We start from the raw sequence: 26,937 nt of genomic DNA, 5'->3' as shown, positions 1-26,937 counted from the left end.
AGTAGCCCGGGCGCAGCAGCTGCCGCACGCCCGGCACGGCGCCCTCCGAGCGCTCGGGCTCCAGCCGCTTCCGGCCCAGGTAGCTGTGGGGTCATTTCAGTCAGTGGGGTCAGCAGGGTCATTGGGGTCAATGGGGTCAGTGAGATCAATGGGGTCAGTGGGGTCAGTGGGGTCAATGGGATCAATGGGGTCAATGGGATGAATGGGATGATTGGGGTCATTGGGATCAATGGATCAATGGGATCAATGGGACAGGGACAGAAGCCGCCCTCCGAGCGCTCGGGCTCCAGCCGCTTCCGGCCCAGGTAGCTGTGGGGTCATTTCAGTCAGTGGGGTCAGTGGGGTCATGGGGGTCAGTGGGGTCAATGGGATGAATGGGATGATTGGGGTCATTGGGATCAATGGGATCAGTGGGGTCAATGGGATCAATGGGGTCATTGGGGTCAATGGGACAGGGACAGACACCGCGTTCCGAGCGCTCCAGCTCCAGCCGCTTCCGGCCCAGGTAGCTGTGGGGTCGTTTCAGTCAATGGGGTCATTGGGGTCATGGGGGTCAATGGGATCAATGAGATCAATGGGATCAATGGGGTCAATGGGGTCATTGGGGTCAGTGGGGTCAATGGGATCAATGGGGTCATTGGGATCAATGGGGTCAATGGGACAGGGACAGACACCACGCTCTAAGAGCTCCGGCTCCAGCCGCTTCCGGCCCAGGTAGCTGTGGGGTCAGCAGGGTTATCTCAGTCAATGGGGTCAATGGGATCAATGGGGTCACTGGGATCAATGGGATGATTGGGGTGATTGGGGTCATTGGGATCAATGGGATCAATGGGACAGGGACAGACACCGCGCTCCGAGCGCTCGGGCTCCAGCCGCTTCCGGCCCAGGTAGCTGTGGGGTCAGCAGGGTGATTTCAGTCAATGGGGTCAGTGGGGTCAATGGGACAGGGACAGACGCCGCGCTCCGAGCGCTCCGGCTCCAGCCGCTTCCGGCCCAGGTAGCTGTGGGGTCAGCAGGGTGATTTCAGTCAATGGGGTCAGTGGGGTCAATGGGGTCATTGGGGTCAATGGGGTCATTGGGGTCAATGGGATCAGTGGGGTCAATGGGATCAATGGGACAGGGACAGACACCGCCCTCCGAGCGCTCCGGCTCCAGCCGCTTCCGGCCCAGGTAGCTGTGGGGTCATTTCAGTCAATGGGGTCAGTGGGGTCATTGGGGTCATTGGGGTCAATGGGATGAATGGGATGATTGGGGTCATTGGGATCAATGGATCAATGGGACAGGGACAGACGCCGCGCTCCGAGCGCTCGGGCTCCAGCCGCTTCCGGCCCAGGTAGCTGTGGGGTCGTTTCAGTCAATGGGGTCAATGGGATGAATGAGGTCATTGGGTCTTTGGGATCAATGGGGCCAATGGGATCATTGGTATCATTGCGATGAATGAGATCAATGGGACCAATGGGATAATTGGAGTCATGGGGGTCAATGGGATGAATGAGGTCATTGGGATCAATGGGATGAATGAGGTCAATGGGGTTAATGGGATCAATGAGGTCAATGGGGTCATTGGGATCAATGGGATGAATGAGGTCAGTGGGGTCAATGGGATCAATGGGATGAATGAGGTCAATGGGGTTAATGGGATCAATGAGGTCATTGGGATCAATGGGATCAATGCAGTCAATGAGGTCATTGGGATCAATGGGATCAATGCAGTCAATGAGGTCATTGGGATCAATGGGATGAATGAGGTCAATGAGGTCATTGGGATCAATGGGATCAATGCAGTCAATAAGGTCATTGGGATCAATGGGATTAATGGGATAATTGGGGCCAGTGGTATCATTGGGATGAATGACATCAATGCAGTCAATGGGGTCAATGGGATCACTGGGCCCAATGGGACCCATGGGGTTACTGGGATCAATGGGATAATTGGGGTCGATGAGATCAATGGGGTCACTGGTGTCACTGCTATTGGGATCATTGGGCCCAATGGGATCCATGGGGTGACTGGGATCAATGGGATAATTGGGGTCAATGGGGTCATTGGGATCAATGGGATGAATGGGGTCACTGGGATCAATGACATGAATAGGGTCACTGGGATCAATGGGATCAATGGGGTCACTGGGGTCACTGCTATTGGGATCATTGGGCCCAACGGGATCCAAGAGGGCCTCGGGAAATGGGGAGCAGTGGGGTGAGGATGAGGATGATGAGAGGATGAAGGCTCACACGAGGTCCCAGGGGACTGGGATGAGCTCTGGCATGAGGACTGGGATGGGGATGAGGATGAGTTTTGGGATGAGGATGATGATGAAGGCTCACATGAGGTCCCAGGGGGGATTTGGATTGGGACAGGGCTGAGTTTTGGGATGAGGATGATGATGAAGGCTCGCATGAGGTCCCAGGGGGATTTGGATTGGGACAGGGCTGAGTTTTGGGGTGAGGATGATGAGGATGAGGACGAAGGCTCTCACATGAGGTCCCGGGGGGATTTGGACTGGGACAGGGCTGAGTTTTGGGATGAGGATGATGATGAAGGCTCGCAGGAGGTCCCAGAGGACTGGGATGGGGATGAGGATGAGTTTTGGGATGAGGATGATGATGAAGGCTCGCATGAGGTCCCAGGGGGGGATTTGGATTGGGACAGGGATGAGTTTTGGGATGAGGATGATGCAGATGACACTGATGAAGGCTCACACGAGGTTACAGGGGGGGATTTGGATTGGGATGAGTTTTGGGGTGAGGATGATGAGGATGAGGACGAAGGCTCTCACATGAGGTCCCACTCGATGGCCGCCTGCTCCAGCTGCTCCATCAGCTCCGCCAGGCGGCTGCGGAAGAAAACCTCGAAGCGCAGATCGTCCTCGAACACCAGCGAGCGCTGCAGGCCCCGCGCCGAGATCTGGGAACGCCACACTGGGATTGGGGATGGAGCCCGGGAATTCCGGGGATTCTGGGATTTGGGATGGATCCCGAAAATTCCAGGGAATTCCAGGGATTTGGGATGGATCCCAAAAATTCCAGGGGTTCCAGGGGTTTGGGAAGGATCCTGAAAATTCCAGGGATTTTGGGATTCGGGATGGATCCAAAAAATTCCAGGGATTCTGGGATTTGGGATGGAGCCCAGGAATTCCGGGGATTCTGGGATTTGGGGAAGATCCCGAAAATTCCAGGGAATTCCAGGGATTTGGGGAGGATCCCAAAAATTCCAGGGGTTCTGGGATATGGGATGGATCCCAGGAATTCCAGGGAATTCCAGGGATTCTGGGATTTGGGATGGATCCCGAAAATTCCAGGGAATTCCAGGGATTCTGGGATTTGGGATGGATCCAAAAAATTCCAGGGATTCTGGGATTTGGGATGGATCCTGAAAATTCCAGGGATTCTGGGATGTGGGATGGATCCCAGGAATTCCAGGGAATTCCAGGGATTCTGGGATTTGGGATGGATCCCAAAAATTCCAGGGATTCCAGGGATTTGGGATGGATCCAAAAAATTCCAGGGGTTCTGGGATTTGGGATGGACTCCAGGAATTCCAGGGAATTTCAGGGATTTGGGATGGATCCCAAAAATTCCAGGGGTTCTGGGATGTGGGATGGATCCCAGGAGTGCTGGGAATTCCGGGGATTTGGGATGGATCCCGAAAATTCCAGGAATTCCAGGGATTTGGGAGGGACCCCGGGAGTGCCAATCCCACCCTTGGGAGTTCCCTGGACCCTCTGGATTGCTCCAGACCCCCAAATTCCATCCCAGACCCCCCAAAATCCCAAATTTTCACCCAAAACTCCCAAAATTCCCGAATTTCCCGTTCCTCACCTCCTGCCACACGCGGTGGTGGCTCAGGAAGCAGAAACTCCTTTGGAACTCCCTGAATCCCAGAGCCCCTGGATCGCTCCAGACCCCCCAAAACCCCAAACTTTCCCCCAAAATCCCAAATTTTCCCCCGAATTTCCCGTTCCTCACCTCCTGCCAGACCTGGTGGTGGCTCAGGAAGCAGAAACTCCTTTGGAACTCCCTGGATTCCCCTGCACTCCCAGAGCTCCTGGATTGCTCCAGACCCCCCAAAATCCCAAATTTTCACCCAAAATCCCAAATTTTCACCCAAATTTCCCGTTCCTCACCTCCTGCCACACCCGGTGGTGGCTGAGGAAGCAAAAACTCCTTTGGAACTCCCTGAATCCTCCTTTGACTCCCTGACCCCCCTGAACCCCAAATTCCATCCCAGACCCCCCAAATTCCAGAATTCCCACCCAAAATTCCCAAAATTTGGGGTTCCTCACCTCCTGCCAGACGCGGTGGTGGCTCAGGAAGCAGAAACTCCTTTGGAAACCCCTGGATCCCCCTGCACTCCCAGAGCTCCTGGATTGCTCCAGGTCCCCCAAATCCATCCCAGACCCCCCAAATTCCATCCCAGACCCCCCAAAATCCCAAATTTTCCCCCAAATTCCCGTTCCTCACCTCCTGCCAGACGCGGTGGTGGCTCAGGAAGCAGCGGCTCCTTTGGAACTCCCTGAATCCCCCCTGCACTCCCTGACCCTCTGAACCCCAAATTCCATCCCACACCCCCCAAATTCCCGAATTTTCCCCCCAAAATCCCGGAATTTGGGGTTCCTCACCTCCTGCCAGACGCGGTGGTGGCTCAGGAAGCAGAAACTCCTTTGGAACCCCCTGGATTCCCCTGCACTCCCTGACCCCCAGGACCCTCTGAATCGTTCTAAATCCCCCAAATTCCATCCCAGACCCCCCAAAATCCCAAATTTTCCCCCAAAATCCCAAATTTTCCCCCGAATTTCCCGTTCCTCACCTCCTGCCAGACCCGGTGGTGGCTCAGGAAGCAGCGGCTCCTTTGGAACTGCCTGGATCCCAGAGCCCCTGGATTGTTCCAGACCCCCCAAAATCCCAAATTTTCACCCAAAACTCCCAAAATTCTGGAATTTGGGGTTCCTCACCTCCTGCCACACGCGGTGGTGGCTCAGGAAGCAGAAACTCCTTTGGAACTCCCTGAATCCCAGAGCCCCTGGATTGTTCCAGACCCCCCAAAATCCATCCCAGACCCCCCAAAATCCCCAATTTTCCCCCAAAAACGCCCCAAATTTTCCCCAAATTCCCCGTTCCTCACCTCCTGCCACACGCGGTGGTGGCTCAGGAAGCAGCGGCTCCTTTGGAAACCCCTGGATCCCAGACCCTCTGGATCGTTCCAGACCCCCCAAAATCCCAAATTTTCACCCAAAATCCCAAATTTTCCCCCAAAATTCGGGAATTTCCCGTTCCTCACCTCCTGCCACACGCGGTGGTGGCTCAGGAAGCAGAAACTCCTTTGGAACTCCCTGAATCCCAGAGCTTCTGGATTGTTCCAGACCTCCCCAAATTCCATCCCAGACCCCCCAAAATCCCCAAATTTTCCCCCAAATTTCCCGAATTTCCCGTTCCTCACCTCCTGCCAGACCTGGTGGTGGCTCAGGAAGCAGAAACTCCTTTGGAACTCCCTGAATCCCCCTTTGACTCCCTGACCCCCTGAACCCCAAATTCCATCCCAGACCCCCCAAATTCCCAAATTTTCCCCCAAAATTCCAGAATTTCCCGTTCCTCACCTCCTGCCACACCTGGTGGTGGCTCAGGAAGCAGCGGCTCCTTTGGAACTCCCTGGATCCCCCTTTGACTCCCTGACCCCCAGGACCCTCTGGATTGTTCCAGACCCCCCAAATTCCATCCCAGACCCCCTAAAATCCAGAATTCCCACCCAAAATTCCCAAAAATCTGGAATTTGGGGTTCCTCACCTCCTGCCAGACGCGGTGGTGGCTCAGGAAGCAGCGGCTCCTTTGGAACTCCCTGAATCCCCCTGCACTCCCAGAGCTCCTGGATTGTTCCAGACCCCCCAAAATCCCAAATTTTCACCCAAAACTCCCCAAATTCCAGAATTTCCCGTTCCTCACCTCCTGCCACACCTGGTGGTGGCTCAGGAAGCAGCGGCTCCTTTGGAACTCCCTGAATCCCAGAGCCCCTGGATGGTTCCAGACCCCCAAATTCCATCCCAGACCCCCCAAAAATCCCAAATTTTCCCCCAAAATCCCAAATTTTCCCCCGAATTCCCGTTCCTCACCTCCTGCCAGACGCGGTGGTGGCTCAGGAAGCAGAAACTCCTTTGGAACTCCCTGAATCCCAGAGCCCCTGGATCGTTCCAGACCCCCCAAATTCCATCCCAGACCCCCCAAAATCCCAAATTTTCCCCCAAATTTCCCGAATTTCCCATTTCTCACCTCCTGCCACACCCGGTGGTGGCTCAGGAAGCAGCGGCTCCTTTGGAACTCCCTGGATTCCCTTTGACTCCCTGACCCCCAGGACCCTCTGGATTGTTCCAGACCCCCCAAAATCCCAAATTTTCCCCCAAAATCCCGGAATTTGGGGTTCCTCACCTCCTGCCAGACGCGGTGGTGGCTCAGGAAGCAGCGGCTCCTTTGGAACTCCCTGAATCCCAGAGCCCCTGGATGGTTCCAGACCCCCCAAATTCCATCCCAGACCCCCCAAACTCCCAAATTTTCCCCCAAATTCCCATTTCTCACCTCCTGCCAGACGCGGTGGTGGCTCAGGAAGCAGCGGCTCCTTTGGAACTCCCTGAATCCCCCTGCACTCCCAGAGCTCCTGGATCGTTCCAAACCCCCCAAATTCCATCCCAGACCCCCCAAAATCCCAAATTTTCCCCCAAAATCCCAAATTTTCCCCCAAAATCCCGGAATTTGGGGTTCCTCACCTCCTGCCAGACCCCGAAGTGGCTCAGGAAGCAGAAACTCCTTTGGAACTCCCTGAATCCCAGAGCCTCTGGATTGTTCCAGACCCCCCAAATTCCATCCCAGACCCCCCAAAATCCCCAATTTTCCCCCAAAATCCCAAATTTCCCCCCGAAATTCCCGTTCCTCACCTCCTGCCAGACCCGGTGGTGGCTCAGGAAGCAGAAACTCCTTTGGAACCCCCTGAATCCCAGAGCCCCTGGATCGTTCCAGACCCCCAAATTCCATCCCAGACCCCCCAAACTCCCAAATTTTCCCCCAAAATTCCAGAATTTCCCGTTCCTCACCTCCTGCCAGACGCGGTGGTGGCTCAGGAAGCAGAAACTCCTTTGGAACTCCCTGAATCCCAGAGCCCCTGGATGGTTCCAGACCCCCCAAATTCCATCCCAGACCCCCCAAAATTCCCAAATTTCCCGAATTTCCCGTTCCTCACCTCCTGCCAGACCCCAAAGTGGCTCAGGAAGCAGAAACTCCTTTGGAACTCCCTGGATCCCAGAGCCCCTGGATTGTTCCAGACCCCCCAAAATCCCAAATTTTCCCCCAAAATTCCGGAATTTGGGGTTCCTCACCTCCTGCCAGACGCGGTGGTGGCTCAGGAAGCAGAAGCTCCTTTGGAACCCCCTGAATCCCAGAGCCTCTGGATCGTTCCAGACCCCCCAAATTCCATCCCAGACCCCCCAAATTCCCAAATTTTCCCCCAAAATCCCAAATTTTCCCCGAATTTCCCGTTCCTCACCTCCTGCCACACCCGGTGGTGGCTCAGGAAGCAGAAACTCCTTTGGAACTCCCTGGATTCCCCTTGGGCTCCCAGAGCCCCTGGACCCCCAGGATTGCTCCAGACCCCCCAAAATCCCAAATTTTCCCCCAAAATCCCGGAATTTGGGGTTCCTCACCTCCTGCCAGACGCGGTGGTGGCTCAGGAAGCAGCCCACCTCGCCGTGGGTCAGCGCCCGCCCGTGGAAGGGGTCCCGGTAGCCCGGCAGCATCCGCACCCCCAGCGCCTCCACCTGGCTGCGGTTCAGCGCCCTGCGGGCACGGAATGTTCTGGAACCTTCCGGAACCTTCCGGAACCTTCCGGAACCTTCCGGGACGGGGGCTGGGGGGGCTCTGGGGGGGGCTGGGGTAATGCAGAGGGGGATTGGCCCAAAATCCGGGGAAAGTCACCTCGAAATCCAAAGGGAAATTTGGGGGAATTCAGCCAAAATCTGGGGGGAAATTCACTCAAAATTTGGGGAGATTCACCCAAAATCCAGGGGAAAATTGATCCAAAATTCAGCCAAAATCTGGGGGAATTCACCTCGAAATGGATGAGAAAATGGAGAAATTCACCCCAAAATCCTGGGGGAGATCTGGGGGAATTCAGCCAAAATCTGGGGGAATTTACCCAAAATCTGGGGGAATTCAGCCAAAATCCAGGGGAAATTCACCTCGAAATGGATGAGAAAATGGAGAAATTCACCCCAAAATCCTGGGGGAAATCTGGGGGAATTCAGCCAAAATCTGGGAAATTCACTCAAAATCTGGGGAGATTGACCCAAAATTGCGGGGGAAATACACCCAAAATCCAGGGGAAAATTCACCCAAAATCCAGGGAAATTCAGCCAAAATCCAGGGGAAAAATGATCCAAAATCCAGGGAAATTGATCCAAAATCTGGGGAAATTCAGCCAAAATCTGGGGAAATTCACCTCGAAATCGATGAGAAAATGGAGAAATTCACCCCAAAATCCTGGGGGAAATCTGGGGGAATTCAGCCAAAATCTGGGGAAATTCACTCAAAATCTGGGGGAATTCACTCAAAATTTGGGGAGACTGACCCAAAAATCTGGGGGAAATTCACCCAAAATCCAGGGGAAAATTCACCCAAAATCCAGGGAAATTCAGCCAAAATCCAGGGGAAAACTGATCCAAAATCCAGGGGAAATACACCCAAAATCCAGGGAAATTCAGCCAAAATCTGGGGAAATTCACCTCAAAATCAATGAGAAAATGGAGAAATTCACCCCAAAATCGGGGGGAAATTCAGCCAAAATCTGATCTGGGGAAATTCAGCCAAAATCTGGGGAAATTCACCTCGAAATGGATGAGAAAATGGAGAAATTCACCCCAAAATCCAGGGGAAAATCTGGGGGAATTCAGCCAAAATCTGGGAAATTCACTCAAAATTTGGGGAGATTCACCCAAAATCCAGGGGAAAATTGATCCAAAATCCAGGGAAATTCACCTCGAAATGGAGGAGAAAATGGAGAAATTCACCCCAAAATCCTGGGGGGAAATTCAGCCAAAATCTGGGGGAATTCACCTCGAAATCGATGAGAAAATGGAGAAATTCACCCCAAAATCCTGGGGGGAAATGGGGGAATTCAGCCAAAATTTGGGGAAATTCACCCAAAATCCAGGGGAAAACTGATCCAAAATCCAGGGGAAAATTGATCCAAAATCCGGGGAAATTCACCTCGAAATCGATGAGAAAATGGAGAAATTCACCCCAAAATCCTGGGGGAAATCTGGGAGAACTCAGCCAAAATCTGGGGAAATTCAGCCAAAATCCAGGGAGAAATGGGGAAAATTCACCCAAAATCTGGGGGAATTTACCCAAAATCTGGGGGGAAATTCAGCCAAAATCCAGGGGAAAATTGATCCAAAATCCAGGGAAATTCACCTCGAAATGGAGGAGAAAATGGAGAAATTCACCCCAAAATCCAGGAGGGAAATGGGGAAATTCAGCCAAAATCTGGGGAAATTCAGCCAAAATCTGGGGAAATTCACCTCGAAATCGATGAGAAAATGGAGAAATTCACCCCAAAATCCTGGGGAAGATCTGGGGGAATTTAGCCAAAATCCAGGGAGAAATGGGGAAAATTCACCCCAAATCTGAGGGAATTAACCCAAAATCCAGGGAGAAATGGAGAAATTCACTCTGAAACCTGGCAAAATTCACCCAAAATCCAGGGAAATTCAGCCAAAATCCAGGGGAAAACTGATCCAAAATCCAGGGGAAATTCACCTCGAAATGGATGAGAAAATGGAGAAATTCACCCCAAAATCCAGGGGGAAAATCTGGGGGAATTCAGCCAAAATCTGGGGAAATTCACTCAAATTTGGGGAATTCACTCAAAATCCAGGGGAAAATTGATCCAAAATCCGGGGAAATTCACCTCGAAATCGATGAGAAAATGGAGAAATTCACCCCAAAATCCTGGGGGAAATCTGGGGGAGTTCAGCCAAAATCTGGGGGGAAATTCACCCTGAAATCTGGGGAAATTCACCCAAAATCTGGGGGAATTCACCCAAAATCTGGGGGAAATTCACCCAAAATCTGGGGGAAATTCATCCAAAATCTGATCTGGGGAAATTGACCCAAAATCTCAGGAAATTCACCCAAAATCTGGGGGGAAATGGAGATATCTGGGGGGAAATCTGGGGGTCTCTGGGGGGGTTTTTGGGTTTTTTTGGGGGTGTTTTTGGGGAGTTTTTCAGGGGGTTTCTGGGTGTTTTTGGGGGGTTTTTGAGGTGTTTTTGGGGTGTTTTTGGGGTTTTTTGAGAGTTTTTTGGGGGGGTTCTCTGGGGGGTTTTTGAGGGGTTTCTGGGGGTGGGTTGGGGTGTTTTTGGGGTGATTTTGGGGGTTTTTTGGGGGGTTTGGGGTATTTTTGGGGGTTTTTGGGGTGTTTTTGGGGGGTTTTTGGGGGGGTTTTTGGGGGGTTTTTGGGGGGGTTTTGGGGTTTTTTTGGGGGGTTTTGGGGGATTTTTGGGGGTGTTTTTGGGGTTTTTTTGGGGTGTTTTCTGGTGGATCTCTGGGGAGTTTTTGGGTTTTTTTTGGGGTGTTTTTGGGGGTTTATGGGGGCTTTTTGAGGGGTTTTTGGGGTGTTCTTGGGGTGTTTTTGAGGTGTTTTTTGAGGGTTTTTGAGGGTGTTTTTGGGGTGATTTTGGGGTTTTTTTGGGGGGGTTTTTGGGGCGTTTTTGGGGTGTTTTCTGGTGGATCTCTGGGGGGTTTTTGGGGTGTTTTGGGGTGTTTTTGGGGGTTTTTGAGGGATCTCTGGGGGTGTTTTTGGGGGTGTTTTTGGGGTGTTTTTGGGGTGTTTTTGGGGTCTCACCGTCCGTCCACGGCCTCCACCAGTTTGGGGCTCACCCCCAGCTCGTGCAGCGTCCGCAGCATCCGCGCCCGGCGCCACGGACGGCGGCGCAGGTTGATCAGGAACACCTGGGAAAACAGGGAAAATTGGGAAATTTTGGGGAAAATTGGGGGAAATTGGGCAAAAATTGGGGAGTAAAGGGGAAATCTGGGAGGAAAACGGGGAAAAAATGGGGGGATTCACCCAAAATCTGGGGGGAAATGGGGGAAAATTGGGGGAAAATTTCTCCCAAAATCTGGGAGAAAATGGAGGAATTCACCCAAAATCCAGGGGGAAATCAGGGGGAATTCACCCAAAATCTGGGGAAAAATGGGGAAGAATTTGGGACAGGGAAAATTGGGGGGAAAATGGGAAAAAATGGGGGGAATTCACCCAAAATCTGGGGGGAAATGGGGGAAAATTGGGGGGATTCACCCAAAATCTGATCTGGGGAAACTGACCCAAAATCCAGGGGGAATTCACCCAAAATCTGGGGAAAAATTTGGGGGAAAATGGGGAAGAATTTGGGACAGGGAAAAATTGGGGAAAATTGGGGGGAAACATGGGAAAAAATGGGGGAAATGGGGAAATCTGGGAGGAAAATGGGGAAAAATTGGGGGGATTCACCCAAAATCTGATCTGGGGAAACTGACCCAAAATCCAGGGGAAATGGGGAAATTCACCCTGAAATCCAGAAGAAATGGGGAAATCCAGGAGGAAAATGGGGAAATTTGGGGGAATTCACCAAAACTCTGGGGGGAAATTGAGAAATCTGAGGAGATTTGCCCAAAATCCAGAAATAAAGAAGAAAAACGCCCCAAAATCCAGAAATAAAGAAGAAAAATGCCCCAAAATCCCAAGGAAAAGGAGGAAAACACCCCCAAATCCCGAAGGGAATTCCGAGGGAGGGGCTCCAACCTCATCAAATCCCAGCTTGTCCAGGACCTTGGGAGGGACCCACACGTGTGGGGAGGGCTCGGCCGGAGGCAGCTTCACTGCGGGAACGGGAAAATTCCGTGGGGATGGGCCCAAAATCCATGGAAATGAGCCCCAAAATCCCATGGGAATGGGCCCCAAAATCCCATGGGAATGAGCCCTAAATCCCAAAGAAATAGGTCCCCAAGTCCCATGGGAATTGGTCCCTAAATCCCAAAGGAATCAGCCCCAAAATCCCAAAGGAATTGTGGCCCCAAATCCCATGGGAATGGGCCCCAAATCCCATGGGAATGGGCCCCAAATCCCATGGGAATGAGCCCCAAATCCCATGGGAATGAGCCCCAAATCCCATGGGAATGAGCCCCAAATCTTGTGGGAATGAGCCCCAAAATCCCAAAGGAATCAGCCCCAAATCCCATGGGAATGGGCCCCAAATCTTGTGGGAATGAGCCCCCAAATCCCAAAGGAATCAGCCCCAAATCCCACGGGAATGGGCCCCCAAATCCCATGGGAATGAGCCCCAAAATCCCATGGGAATGAGCCCCAAATCTTGTGGGAATGAGCCCCAAATCCCATGGGAATGAGCCCCAAATCCCATGGGAATGGGCCCCAAATCCCATGGGAATGAGCCCCAAATCCCATGGGAATGAGCCCCAAAATCCCAAAGGAATCAGCCCCAAATCCCATGGGAATGGGCCCCAAATCCCGTGGGAAATGGGCCCTAAATCCCATGGGAATGGGCCCTAAATCCCAAAGGAATCAGCCCCAAAATCCCAAAGGAATCAGTCCCAAATCCATGGAAATAAGCCCCAAATCCTGTGGGAATGAGCTCCAAATTCCATGGGAATAGGTCCCCAAATCCCGTGGGAATCAGCCCCAAATCCAATGGGAATGAGTCCTAAATCCCATGGGAATGGGCCCCAAATCCCAAAGGAATTGGCCCCAAAATCCCATGGGAATGGGCCCCAAATCCCATGGGAATGGGCCCCAAATCCCATGGGAATGAGCCCCAAATCCCATGGGAATGTGTCCTAAATCCCATAGGAATGAGCCCCAAATCCATGGAAATAAGCCCAAATCCCAAAGGAATTGGCCCCAAAATCCCATGGGAATTGGTCCCTAAATCCCATGGGAATGGGCCCCAAATCCCATGGGAATGAGCCCCAAAATCCCAAAGGAATGAGCCCCAAAATCCCATGGGAATGAGCCCCAAATCCCATGGGAATGGGCCCTAAATCCCAAAGGAATGGGCCCCAAATCCCAAAGGAATCAGCCCCAAATCCCAAAGGAATGGGCTCTAAATCCAATGGGAATTGATCCCAAAATCCCAAAGGAATTGGTCCGAAATCTTCAGGAATGGGCCCCAAATCCCATGGGAATGAGCCCCAAAATCCCAAAGGAATTGGTCCCATATCCCATGGGAATGAGCCCCAAATCCCAAAGGAATGGGTCCCTAAATCCCATGGGAATGAGCCGCAAATCCCAAAGGAATCAGCCCCAAAATCCCAAAGGAATTGGCCCCAAATCCCATGGGAATTGGTCCCCAAATCCCATGGGAATGAGCCCCAAATCCCATGGGAATTGGTCCCTAAATCCCAAAGGAATGAGCCCCAAAATCCCATGGGAATGGGCCCCAAATCCCATGGGAATCAGCCCCGAATCCCAAAGGAATGGGCCCAAAATTCAATGGAAATGAGTCCTAAATCCCATGGGAATGGGCCCCAAATCCCAAAGGAAATGAGACCTAAATTTCATGAGAATGGGCGCCCAATCCCATGGGAATTGGTCCCTAAATCCCAAAGGAATCAGCCCCAAATCCCATGGGAATGAGCCCCAGATCCCAGCGGAACATTTCCCATCCTGGGGGTGAAGAATTCCCAATCCGAAGGATCCCATCCCAGGATCCTTCTCCTCCCCCCAATCCCTGAATCCATCGGGATCCATTGGGATTCTTCCTTCCCCCAAACCCAAAGCCCTGAATCCATTGGGATCCATTAGGATCCCTCTCTCCCCATGATCCCAAAGTTCTGGATCCATCGGGATCCTTTGGGATCCACTGGGATCCCTCTCTCCCCATGATCCCAAGGCCTGGATCCGTTGGAATCCTTTGGGATCCTTCCCTGTCCCAAATCCCAAGGCCCTGGATCCATTGGGATGCTCTGGAATCCATTGGGATCCCTCCTTCCCCAATAATCCCAAGGCTCTGAATCCCTTGGAATCCTTTGGGATCCACTGGGATCCTTCCCTGCCCCACAACCCCAAAGCTCTGAATCCTTTGGGATCCATTGGGATCCTTCCCTCCCTACAATCCCAAAGCTCTGAATCCTTTGGGATCCACTGGGATCCACTGGGATCCCTCTCTCCCCACGATCCCAAAGTTCTGAATCCATCAGGATTCTTTGGGATCCATTGGGATCCCTCCTTCCCCAATAATCCCAAGGCCCTGAATCCCTTGGAATTCTTTGGGATCCACTGGGATTCCTCTCTCCCCCACGATCCCAAAGTTCTGAATCCATCGGGATCCTTTGGGATCCCTCCCTGCCCCACAATCCCAAAGCTCTGGATCCATTGGGAACCTTTGGGATCCATTGGGATCCATTGGGATCCTCCTCTACCACACAATCCCTGGCATCCTTTGGGATCCTTCCCTCCCTCCAATCCCAAAGCTCTGAATCCATCAGGTTCCATCGGGATCCATCGGGATCCTTTGGGATCCATTGGGATCCTCCTCTCCCCCGCAATCCCTGCATCCTTTGGGATCCTTCCCTCCCTCCAATCCCAAAGCTCTGAATCCATTGGGATCCCTCCCTCTCCCAAAATCCCAAAGCCCTGGATCCATTGGGATCCATTGGGATCCATGGGGATCCTTCTCTCCCCATGATCCCAAGGCCCCGGATCCGTTGGGATCCATTGGGATCCATCTCTCCCCATGATCCCAAGGCCCTGGATCCGTTGGAATCCTTTGGGATCCTTCCCTGCCCCACAACCCCAAAGCTCTGAATCCATCGGGATCCATCGGGATCCTTCCCTGCCCCACAATCCCAAAGCTCTGGATCCATTGGAATCCTTTGGGATCCATTGGGATCTCTCCCTGCACCACAATCCCAAAGTTCTGAATCCATCAGGATCCTTCTCTCCCCATGATCCCAAGGCCCCGGATCCGTTGGGATCCATTGGGATCCTCCTCTACCCTGCAATCCCTGCATCCTTTGGAATCTTTCCCTCCCTCCAATCCCAAAGCCCTGAATCCATCGGGATCCATTGGGATCCATCGGGATCCGTTGGGATCGGTCGGGATCCCTCGGGATCTCACCCATGATCTCCAGCTGGACGTGCAGGAAGTTCTCGGCCTCGTCCCGCAGGGAGCTCTGGGAGCGCAGCGGCACCGGCAGGAACCCGAACTGCTCCCGGTTGGACACGAACATCTGCACCCCTGGGATAACGGGAATAACGGGAATAACGGGAATAACGGGATTGGGAATGGGAATGGGAACCCGAACTGCTCCCGGTTGGACACGAACATCTGCACCCCTGGGAGAACGGGAATAACGGGAATGTTGGGAATAATGGGAACCCGAACTGCTCCTGGTTGGACACGAACATCTGCACCCCTGGGAATGTTGGGAATAACGGGAATAACGGGAATAACGGGAACCCGAACTGCTCCCGGTTGGACACGAACATCTGCACCCCTGGGAGAACGGGAATAACGGGAATAACGGGATTGGGAACGGGAATGGGAACCCGAACTGCTCCCGGTTGGACACGAACATCTGCACCCCTGGGATAACGGGAATAACGGGAATAACGGGATTGGGAATAACGGGATTAACGGGAATAATGGGAACCCGAACTGCTCCCGGTTGGACACGAACATCTGCACCCCTGGGAATAACGGGAATGTTGGGAATAACGGGAATAACGGGATTGGGATTGGGAATAATGGGAACCCGAACTGCTCCCGGTTGGACACGAACATCTGCACCCCTGGGAATAACGGGAATAACAGGATTGGGATTGGGAATGGGATTGGGATTGGGAACGGGAACCCGAACTGCTCCCGGTTGGACACGAACATCTGCACCCCTGGGATAACGGGAATAATGGGAATAACGGGAATAATGGGAATAACAGGAATAACGGGAATAACGGGAATAACGGGAACCCGAACTGCTCCCGGTTGGACACGAACATCTGCACCCCTGGGATAACGGGAATAACGGGAATAACGGGAATAACGGGAATAACGGGAATAACGGCATTGGGATAATGGGATTGGGAACGGGAACCCGAACTGCTCCCGGTTGGACATGAACATCTGCACCCCTGGGATAACGGGAATAACGGGAATGTTGAGAATAACGGGATTGGGATTGGGAACGGGAACCCGAACTGCTCCCGGTTGGACACGAACATCTGCACCCCTGGGATAACGGGAATAACGGGAATAACGGGATTGGGAATGGGAATGGGAATGGGAACAGAACTGCTCCCGGTTGGACACGAACATCTGCACCCCTGGGAATGTTGGGAATAACGGGAATAACGGGATTGGGATTGGGAACCGATGGGAATAACGGGATTGGGATTGGGAATGGGAACCCCAACTGCTCCCGGTTGGACACGAACATCTGCACCCCTGGGATAACGGGAATAACGGGAATAACGGGATTGGGATAATGGGAATGTTGGGAACGGGAACCCGAACTGCTCCCGGTTGGACACGAACATCTGCACCCCTGGAATGGGAATAATGGGATTGGGATTGGGAACGTTGGGGATTGGGATTGGGAATGGGATCGGGATTGGGATCAGGATGGGGGGGTCACTTCTGTGTTGGGATCACTCAAAGTTGATCTCAAATCTCAGCCCAATTCCAATCCCAACCCATCCCAACAATCCCAACAATTCCAACCCATCCCAACAATCCCAACCCATCCCAACAATCCCAACAATCCCAACCCAATCCAACAATCCCAACCCAACCAAACAATCCCAACCAATCCCAACAATCCCAACCAATCCCACCAATCCCAACTCAACCCATCCCATCAATCCCAACCCAATCCCATCCCATCCCAACAATCCCAACCCAATCCCAACAAGCCCAATCCTGCTGTTCACCGCCGTGCCGGCAGGCGGCGCCAAAGGCCAGGATGTCGTCCCAATCCCATCCTGCCCCAACCCAACTCAACCGAACACAAGGATCCCAACCCAACCCAACCCAACAATCCCAACCCATCAATCCCGACCCAACCCAACAATCCCAACCCAACAATTCCAACCCAACTCAACCCAACTCAACAATCCCATCCCAACCCAACCCAACAATCTCAATCCCAACCCAACCCAACAATCCCAACCCAACAATGCCCCATCCTCACCGGCGTGCCGGCAGGCGGCGGCGAACACCAGGATGTCATCCCAACCCATCAATCCCAACCCAACTCAACCCAACCCAACTCATCAATCCCAACCCAACCCATCAATCCCATCCCAACCCAACCCAACAATCCCAACCCAACCCAACCCAACCCACGCCCGTTGCCGATGCTCACCGGCGTGCCGGCAGGCGGCGGCGAACACCAGGATGTCGTCCCAGGGCCCGCCGTAGCCGGGCGGGGGCGGGTGGAAGGCCAGGCGCCGCGCGCGCTCCCGGCGCAGGTCCAGCAGGAACGTCGAGTGCACCATGGGCACCGCGAAGCAGCCGCGGCGCTCCCGGCGCCGGATCGGCAGGTAGGCGGCCGTGCGCCGGTAATAGCCCTGGGGAGTGACCAATGAGTGACCAATGAGTGACCACTGAGTGACCACTGAGTGACCACTGAGTGACCAATGGGATCGGCAGGTAGGCGGCCGTGCGCCGGTAATAGCCCTGGGAACGGGAGTGACCAATGAGTGACCAATGAGTGACCGCTGAGTGACCACTGAGTGACCAATGGGATCGGCAGGTAGGCGGCCGTGCGCCGGTAATAGCCCTGGGGAGGGAGTGACCAATGAGTGACCAATGAGTGACCATTGAGTGACCATGAGTGACCAATGGGATCGGCAGGTAGGCGGCCGTGCGCCGGTAATAGCCCTGGGGAGTGACCAATGAGTGACCACTGAGTGACCACTGAGTGACCAATGGGATCGGCAGGTAGGCGGCCGTGCGCCGGTAATAGCCCTGGGAACGGGAGTGACCACTGAGTGACCACTGAGTGACCACTGAGTGACCACTGAGTGACCATTGAGTGACCAATGAGTGACCAATGGGATCGGCAGGTAGGCGGCCGTGCGCCGGTAATAGCCCTGGGAACGGGAGTGACCAATGAGTGACCAATGAGTGACCAATGAGTGACCAATGAGTGACCGCTGAGTGACCACTGAGTGACCGCTGAGTGACCAATGGGATCAGCAGGTAGGCGGCTGTGCGCCGGTAATAGCCCTGGGAAGGGAGTGACCAATGAGTGACCAATGAGTGACCAATGGGATCGGCAGGTAGGCGGCCGTGCGCCGGTAATAGCCCTGGGAACAGGAGTGACCACTGAGAGACCGCTGAGTGACCACTGAGTGACCACTGAGTGACCACTGAATGAGCACTGGGAATGGGGGAGTGACCACTGGGACTGGGGCCAGGAATGCAGGAATGACCACTGGGAATGAGTGAATGGCCACGCCCTCACCTGTCTGTGCCCTCACCTGTCAGTGCCACACCCTCACCTGTGCCCACCCTCACCTGTGCCCGCCCTCCCCTGTCAGTGCCACACCCTCCCCTGTCAGTGCCACACCCTCACCTGTGCCCACCCTCACCTGTGCCCGCCCTCACCTGTGCCCACTCTCACCTGTCAGTGCCACACCCTCACCCGTCAGTGCCACACCCTCACCTGCTCCCGCCCTCACCTGTGCCCACACCCTCCTGTCAGTGCCACACCCTCCCCTGTCAGTGCCACACCCTCACCTGTGCCCACACCCTCCCCTGTCAGTGCCACACCCTCACCTGTGCCCGCCCTCCCCTGTGCCCGCCCTCACCTGTGCCCACTCTCACCTGTCAGTGCCACACCCTCACCTGTGCCCGCCCTCCCCTGTGCCTGCCCTCACCTGTGCCCACCCTCCCCTGTCAGTGCCACACCCTCACCTGTGCCCACCCTCACCTGTCCCCACCCTCACCTGTGCCCGCCCTCACCTGTGCCCACCCTCACCTGTCAGTGCCACACCCTCACCTGTGCCCGCCCTCCCCTGTCAGTGCCACACCCTCACCTGTGCCCACCCTCACCTGTCAGTGCCACACCCTCACCTGTCAGTGCCACACCCTCACCCATCAGTGCCACACCCTCACCTGCGCCCGCCCTCACCTGTGCCCACTCTCACCTGTCAGTGTCACACCCTCACCCGTCAGTGCCACACCCTCACCTGTCAGTGCCACACCCTCACCTGTGCCCGCCCTCCCCTGTCAGTGCCACACCCTCACCCGTCAGTGCCACACCCTCACCTGTGCCCACCCTCCCCTGTCAGTGCCACACCCTCACCTGCGGGGTGATGCCGCACCAGAAGTTGGAGTAGGCCGCGCGCGAGTCCAGCATGGGCGCCACCACCGTTCTGTTCTCGGCCACCAGCACGGCCAGCGTGTCGGGGTTCACCAGGACATTGTCAGCGTCCAGGAACTGTGACAGGGACGCACCTGTGACACACCTGGGAACACACCTGTGTGACATCTGGGACACACCTGTGACACCCCCAGCGTGTCGGGGTTCACCAGGACATTGTCAGCGTCCAGGAACTGTGACAGGGACGCACCTGTGACACACCTGTGTGACACTTGTGTGACACCTGTGTGACACCTGACACACCTGTGTGACATCTGACACACCTGGGACACACCTGTGATACCCCCAGCGTGTCGGGGTTCACCAGGACGTTGTCAGCGTCCAGGAACTGTGACAGGGACACACCTGTGTGACACCTGACACACCTGTGTGACATCTGAGTCACACCTGTGACACCCCCAGCGTGTCGGGGTTCACCAGGACATTGTCAGCGTCCAGGAACTGTGAGACAGATACCTGTCACACCTGGGACACACCTGGGACACACCTGGGACACACCTGGGATACACCTGGGACACACCTGTGACACACCTGTGTGACATCTGACACACTTGGGACACACCTGGGACACACCTGTGTGACACCTGGGACACACCTGTGACACACCTGGGACACCCCCAGCGTGTCGGGGTTCACCAGGACATTGTCAGCGTCCAGGAACTGTGACAGGGACACACCTGTGACACACCTGTGTGACACCTGGGACATGCCTGGGACACACCCGGGACACACCTGGGACACACCTGTGTGACACCTGTGTGACATCTGACACACCTGGGACATCCCCAGCATGTCGGGGTTCACCAGGACATTGTCAGTGTCCAGGAACTGTGAGAGAGATACCTGTCACACCTGGGACACACCTGAGTTACACCTGTGTGACACCTGGGACACACCTGTGTGACATCTGAGTCACACCTGTGACACCCCCAGCGTGTCGGGGTTCACCAGGACATTGTCAGCGTCCAGGAACTGCAGGGGACACACCTGTGACACACCTGGGACACACCTGTGTGTGACACCTGACACACCTGTGTGACACACCTGGGACACACCTGGGACACACCTGGGACACACCTGTGTGACATCTGACACACCTGTGTGACACCTGGAACACACCTGTGACACACCTGTGTGACATCTGACACACTTGGGACACACCTGGGACACACCTGTGTGACACCTGGGACACACCTGGGACACACCTGGGTCACACCTGTGTGACATCTGAGTTACACCTGAGTCACACCTGTGACACCCCCAGCGTGTCGGGGTTCCCCTGGACGTTATCTGCGTCCAGGAACTGCGGGGGACACACCTGTGTGACACCTGTGACACACCTGGGACACACCTGGGACACACCTGTGACACACCTGTGACACACCTGTGTGACACCTGGGACACACCTGGGACACACCTGGGACCCCTCCCCACATTCAGGACCCCTCCCCAAATTCAGACACAGCCACACCTGAGACTGGGTGTCCCCAGTGTCCCCCACCTCGGGGCTGGGTTTGTCCCCTTTGAGGGGGCTCAGGGACCCTTGGGGACCCCTCCCCAAATTCAGGGACCCCTCCCCACATTCAGGACCCCTCCCCAATTCAAACACAGCCACTGGGTTCAAACCCAGCCCTGGGTGTCCCCATTGTCCCCCACCCCGGGGCTGGGTTTGTCCCCTTTGAGGGGGCTCAGGGACCCTTGGGGACCCCTCCCCAAATTCAGGACCCCTCCCCAGTTCAAACACAGCCACTGGGTTCAAACCCAGCCCTGGGTGTCCCCAATGTCCCCCACGCTAGGGCTGGGTTTGTCCCCTTTGAGGGGGCTCAGGGACCCTTGAGGGACCCTTGGGGACCCCTCCCCAAATTCGGGGACCCCTCCCCACATTCAGGACCACCTTCAAATGAGACACCTGGGCCTGGTGTCCCCATTGTCCCCCACCCCGGGGCTGGGTTTGTCCCCTCTGGGGACTCTTGGGGACCTTTGGAGACCCCTCCCCAAATTCAGGGACCCCTCCCCACATTCAGGACCCCTCCCCAATTCAAACACAGCCACTGGGTTCAAACCCAGCCCTGGGTGTCCCCAATGTCCCCCACCCTAGGGCTGGGTTTGTCCCCTTTGAGGGGGCTCAGGGACCCTTGGGGACCCTTGAGGGACCCTTGGGGACCCCTCCCCAAATTCAGGACCCCTCCCCAGTTCAAACACAGCCACTGGGTTCAAACCCAGCCCTTGATGTCCCCATTGTCCCCCACCCCAGGGCTGGGTTTGTCCCCTTTGAGGGGACTTTCCCCCCTCCCCAGGGCTCAGTGACCCTTGGGGGACCCTTGGGGACCCCTCCCCAAATTGGGAGCCCCCTCCCCAAATGCAGAACCACCCCAAATTCCAACAGAACCACACTCAACCCTGGGTGTCCCCAATGTCCCCCACCCCAGGGCTGGGTTTGTCCCCTTTGAGGGGGCTCAGGGACCCTTGGGGACCCCTCCCCGAATTCAGGGACCCCTCCCTAGTTCAAACACAGCCACTGGGTTCAAACCAGCCACTGGGTGTCCCCAATGTCCCCCACCCTAGGGCTGGGTTTGTCCCCTTTGAGGGGGCTCAGGGACCCTTGGGGACCCTTGAGGGACCCTTGGGGACCCCTCCCCGAATTCAGAGCCCCCTCCCCACATCCCCCCCCTCCCCGTACCAGCAGGTAATCGGCCCACATGGCCCGGGCGGCCTCCAGGGCCTCCTGGCGCAGCCTCATCACGTGCTCGTAGCGCGCGGGGCTCCAGTGCTTGGGGCCCTCCTCGTCCGGGAACGACCTGGGGGGCACCGGGGGCACCTCAGACACCCCAAAATCCTGGGGAGACCCCCCCCAAATCCGGGGAGAGACCCCCAAAATCCAGGGAGAGACCCCCGAAATTTGGGACCCACAGGGACCCTCAAAATGTGAGGAAAACCCCAAAATTTGGAGTTCCCTCCTCATTGGGGAAGGACCTGGGGGGCACCGGGGGGGGCACCTCAGACACCCCAAAATCATGGGGAGACCCCCCCCAAATCCAGGGAGAGACCCCCAAAATTTGGGGACACACAGGGACCCTCAAAACCTGAGGAAAACCCCAAAATTTGGGGATTCCTCCCCCCAATTTTGGGGCCCTTCTCTATGGGAAAGACCTTGGGGGCACCGGGGGCACTCAGACACCCCAAAATCCTGGGAGAGACCCCCCCAAATCCGGGGAGAGACCCCCCCACAAATCCGGGGAGACCCCCCAATTCCAGGGAGAGCCCCCCAAAATTTGGGGACCCACAGGGACCCTCAAAACCTGAGGAAAACCCCAAAATTTGGGGATTCCTCCCCCCAATTTTGGGGCCCTTCTCTATGGGGAAAGACCTGGGGGGCACCTCAGACACCCCAAAATCCGGGGAGACCCCCCCCCAAATCCGGGGAGAGACCCCCCCCAATTCCAGAGAGAGCCCCCAAATCCGGGGAGAGCCCCCCAAAATTTGGGGACCCACAGGGACCCTCAAAATGTGAGGAAAACCCCAAAATCTGGAGTTCCCTCCTCATTGGGGAAGGACCTGGGGGGCACCGGGGGGGGCACCTCAGACACCCCAAAATCATGGGAGACCCCCCCAAATCCGGGGAGAGACCCCTGAAATTTGGGATCCACAAGGACCCTCAAAACCTGAGGAAAACCCCAAAACAGTGTCAGAATCCCCGAAAATGGGTCAGAGCCCCCCAAAAATTGCCCAAGACCCCTAAAGACTGTTCTGAGGCCCCCAAAAATCTGAGCCCCCCAAAAACAGTTCTGAGCCCCCCAAAAACAGTTCTGAGACACCCAAAAAGGTGTCTGAGCCCCCCAAAAATGCTTCTGAGCCCCCCAAAGACAGTTCTGAGCCCCCCAAAAACAGTTCTGAGCCCCCCAAAAACACTTCTGAGCCCCCCAAAAACGCTTCTGAGCCCCCCAAAGACAGTTCTGAGACCCCCAAAAACGCTTCTGAGACCCCCCAAAGACAGTTCTGAGCCCCCCAGAAACAGTTCTGAGACACCCAAAAATGCTTCTGAGCTCCCCAAAAACGCTTCTGAGCCCCCCAAAGACAGTTCTGAGCTCCCCAAAAACGCTTCTGAGACCCCCAAAAATGCTTCTGAGAGCCCCAAAAATGCTTCTGAGACCCCCAAAACGGTGTCAGAGCCCCCCAAACGTGTCAGAGCCCCTCAAAGCCAGTTCTGAGCTCCCCAAAAACGGTTCTGAGACCCCCAAAAATGCTTCTGAGCCCCCCAAAAACAGTTCTGAGACCCCCAAAAATGCTTCTGAGACCCCCAAAATGGTGTCAGAGCCCCCCCAGAATGGGTCAGAGCCCCCCAAAGCCCCCCCAGGCTCACGTGGGCTCCTCCTGGTGCCTCCAGAGCACGCGGTGGTAGCGACCCCGCACGCGGCCCAGCCACTCGGCCAGCAGCGACGACGTGTTGTCCACGCTGTGGTCAGCGGCCACCCTGGGGGACACGGGGACACCTCGGGGTCACACGGGGTCACAAAGTGTCACTCAGGGTCACACGGGGTCATTTGGGGTCACACAGAGTCACATGGTGTCATACAGGGGTCATACAGTGTCACACAGGGTCAGTGTCACACACACACACAGAGGTGTCCACGCTGTGGTCAGCGGCCACCCTGGAGGGACACGGGGACATCCTGGGGTCATTTGGGGTCACAAAGTGTCACTCAGGGTCACTTGGGTCACACGGGGTCATACAGGGGTCAGTGTCACACACACACAGAGGTGTCCACGCTGTGGTCAGCGGCCACCCTGCGGGACACGGGGACACCTCGGGGTCACACGGGGTCACTCAGGGTCACTCGGGGTCATACAGGGTCATTTGGGGTCAGAGAGGGTCACACAGGGTCAGTGTCACACACACACAGAGGCGTCCATGCTGTGGTCAGCGGCCACACTGAGGGGACATGGGGACACCTTGGGGTCACATGGGGTCATTTGGGATCACTCAGGGTCAGACGGGGTCACACGGGGTCATACAGGGGTCACACAGGGTCAGTGTCACACACACACAGAGGTGTCCATGCTGTGGTCAGCGGCCACCCTGGGGGACACGAGGACATCTCAGGGTCACACGGGGTCACAAAGTGTCACTCGGGGTCACACGGGGTCATACAGGGGTCAGTGTCACACACACACAGAGGTGTCCACGCTGTGGTCAGCGGCCACCCTGGAGGGACACGGGGACACCTCGGGGTCACACGGGGTCACAAAGTGTCACTCAGGGTCACACAGGGTCATACAGGGGTCATACAGGGGTCAGTGTCACACACAGAGGTGTCCACACTGTGGTCTGCGGCCACCCTGGGGGGACACGGGGACACCTCGGGGTCATTTGGGGTCACAAAGTGTCACTCAGGGTCACTCGGGGTCATTCAGGGTCATTTGGGGTCATTCAGGGTCATTTGGGGTCAGAGATGGTCACCCAGAGCCAATGTCACACACACAGAGGTGTCCACACTGTGGTCAGCAGCCACCCTGAGGGACACGGGGACACCTCGGGGTCATCTGGGGTCATTTGGGGTCACAAAGTGTCACTCGGGGTCATACAGGGGTCATACAAGGGTCAGTGTCACACACACAGAGGTGTCCACGCTGTGGTCAGCGGCCACCCTGAGGGGACATGGGGACACCTCGGGGTCACACGGGGTCACAGGAGTGTCACACACAGGGTCAGTGTCACACACAGGGTCAGTGTCACACAGGTGTGTCACACACACAGCCCATCCCTGAGTGTTCCCCACACTCCCCAATGTCCCCACTGTCCCCAGTGTCCCCAGACCCACCACAGCGCCATCCTGCCCTTGGGGCACCGTGTCCCCCCAATGCCCTCATGACCCCCAATGTCCCCACAGCCCCCAGTGTCCCCACACCCCACAACGTCCCCAGTGTCCCCGTGCCCCCCAATGTCCCCAGACCCCCCCAGTGTCCCCAATGTCCCCAGTGTCACCAGACCCACCACAGCACCATCCTGTCCTTGGGGTGCCGTGTGCCCCTCAATGTCCCCAGTGTCCCCAAACCTCCTCAGTGTCCCCAATGTCCCCACACCCCCCAGTGTCCTCAGACCCCACAGTGTCCCCAATGTCCCCAGTGTCACCAGACCCACCACAGCGCCATCCTGCCCTTGGGGCGCCGTGTCCCCCCTGTGTCCCCAATGTCCCCAGAACCCCTCAGTGTCCCCAAGACCCTCAATGTCGCCAGTGTCCCCACAGCCCCCAGTGTCCTCACACCCCTCAGAGTCCCCAGACCCAGCACAGCGCATTCCTGTCTTTGGGGTGCCGTGTCCCCCACTGTCCCCAGTGCCCCCAGAACCCCCAGTGTCCCCAGACCTACCAGAGCGCCATCCTGTCCTTGGGGTGCCGCAGCCTCTCGAGCCCCCCCAGCACCAGCGGCAGCGCGTGGGCCGCGTTCCGCGCCAGCAGCGCCACGGCCACGCGCGGCGGCCGCAGCGGCGACTCCGGGTTCCAGCGCTCCTCGGGGAAATACCCGAGGGCCGGGCCGGGCCCCAGCCCCAGGCGGAGCCGCCCGGAGGAGCCGCCCGGGCCCGGCTCCGGCCCCGCCAGCAGCAGCAGCAGTAGCAGCGGCCACGGCCGCGCCGCCATCTTGGGCCGCCCTCACGGCAGGCCACGCCCTTCTCCCTCAGGCGCCTCACTATGGCCACGCCCACTCGCGCGCTGATTGGTCAATGAGCGCAGTGACCACGCCTCTAAATACCATATATGGGGGGGTGGCCGAGAAGCCGCGCCCCGTGTTGTTGCCAGATATGGGTTTAATGTTTAGCCACGCCCACAGAGCCATATATGGGAGTGAGAGCTGTGAGGCCACGCCCATTGTGTGACCATATATGGGAATAAGTGATGGGCCACGCCTCCGTGGCCACGCCCCCTGCTCCCCTCAGAGATTCGCTGTAAAAAATTTGATTTTTCTGAGGATTTTTAACTCCCAATTTTCCCATTTTTTACAAAGGGTTTTAGCACCAAAATTGCAAGGGGGAATAAAGGGAAAGAGACGGGGAAAAAAGGAGGGGGAAAGGGGGAAAAGATGGGAAAAAAGAGGGGAAAAAGCGGCAAAAAAGGGGAAAAAAGGGGGAGAAGGGAAAGAAATGGGAATAAAGGAATAAAAATGGGAAAATTTGAAATAAATCAGAATCAAGTGAGGGAAAAAGGGGAAAAAAGGAAAAGAGGGGGGAAGGGAAAGAAATGAGAATAAAAGAGGAAAAATAAGATAAATTGAAATAAATGAAAATCAAAGGGGAAAAAAGGGGGAGAAAAGGGAGAAAAAAGGAGGAAAAAAGGGGAAAAAAAGAGGAAAAAACCCCAAAAAAATGGGAATAAAAGCGGAAAAACGCAGGAATATCCAGCAGGAGGGGGGGATGGGCGGAGGCCTCTGGAATATTTTGGGATTTTTTGGGACGAGGGCGGGGCTGGAAAGGTCCGGAATGAAAAGTTCCTTTGAGAGGGAGAAATTCCTGAGGGAAGATGG

At 55.7% G+C, this 26,937-nt stretch overlaps 1 protein-coding gene across 1 annotated transcript; it reads right to left on the bottom strand.

The window, feature by feature from the left end:
* Positions 1-6: 6 nt before the first annotated feature.
* On the bottom strand, positions 7-26,057 carry LOC135441635 (procollagen galactosyltransferase 1-like; the record flags this gene model as incomplete). The annotated part of the gene is made up of 11 exons (XM_064701192.1): positions 25,789-26,057; positions 23,783-23,893; positions 22,103-22,220; positions 19,345-19,479; positions 17,398-17,602; positions 15,153-15,272; positions 11,822-11,898; positions 10,886-10,992; positions 7,686-7,818; positions 2,781-2,908; positions 7-83 (listed from the first exon to the last, which is right to left on the bottom strand). Coding segments are annotated over exons 1-11 (1,480 nt in total), but the record flags the coding sequence as incomplete, so codon positions are not given.
* Positions 26,058-26,937: the final 880 nt, after the last annotated feature.

This window comes from Zonotrichia leucophrys, unplaced genomic scaffold (genome assembly GCF_028769735.1).
Source record: "Zonotrichia leucophrys gambelii isolate GWCS_2022_RI unplaced genomic scaffold, RI_Zleu_2.0 Scaffold_388_48234, whole genome shotgun sequence".
NCBI classification, from domain to species: domain Eukaryota; kingdom Metazoa; phylum Chordata; class Aves; order Passeriformes; family Passerellidae; genus Zonotrichia; species Zonotrichia leucophrys.
This window is presented reverse-complemented; position numbering and strand designations above follow the sequence as displayed.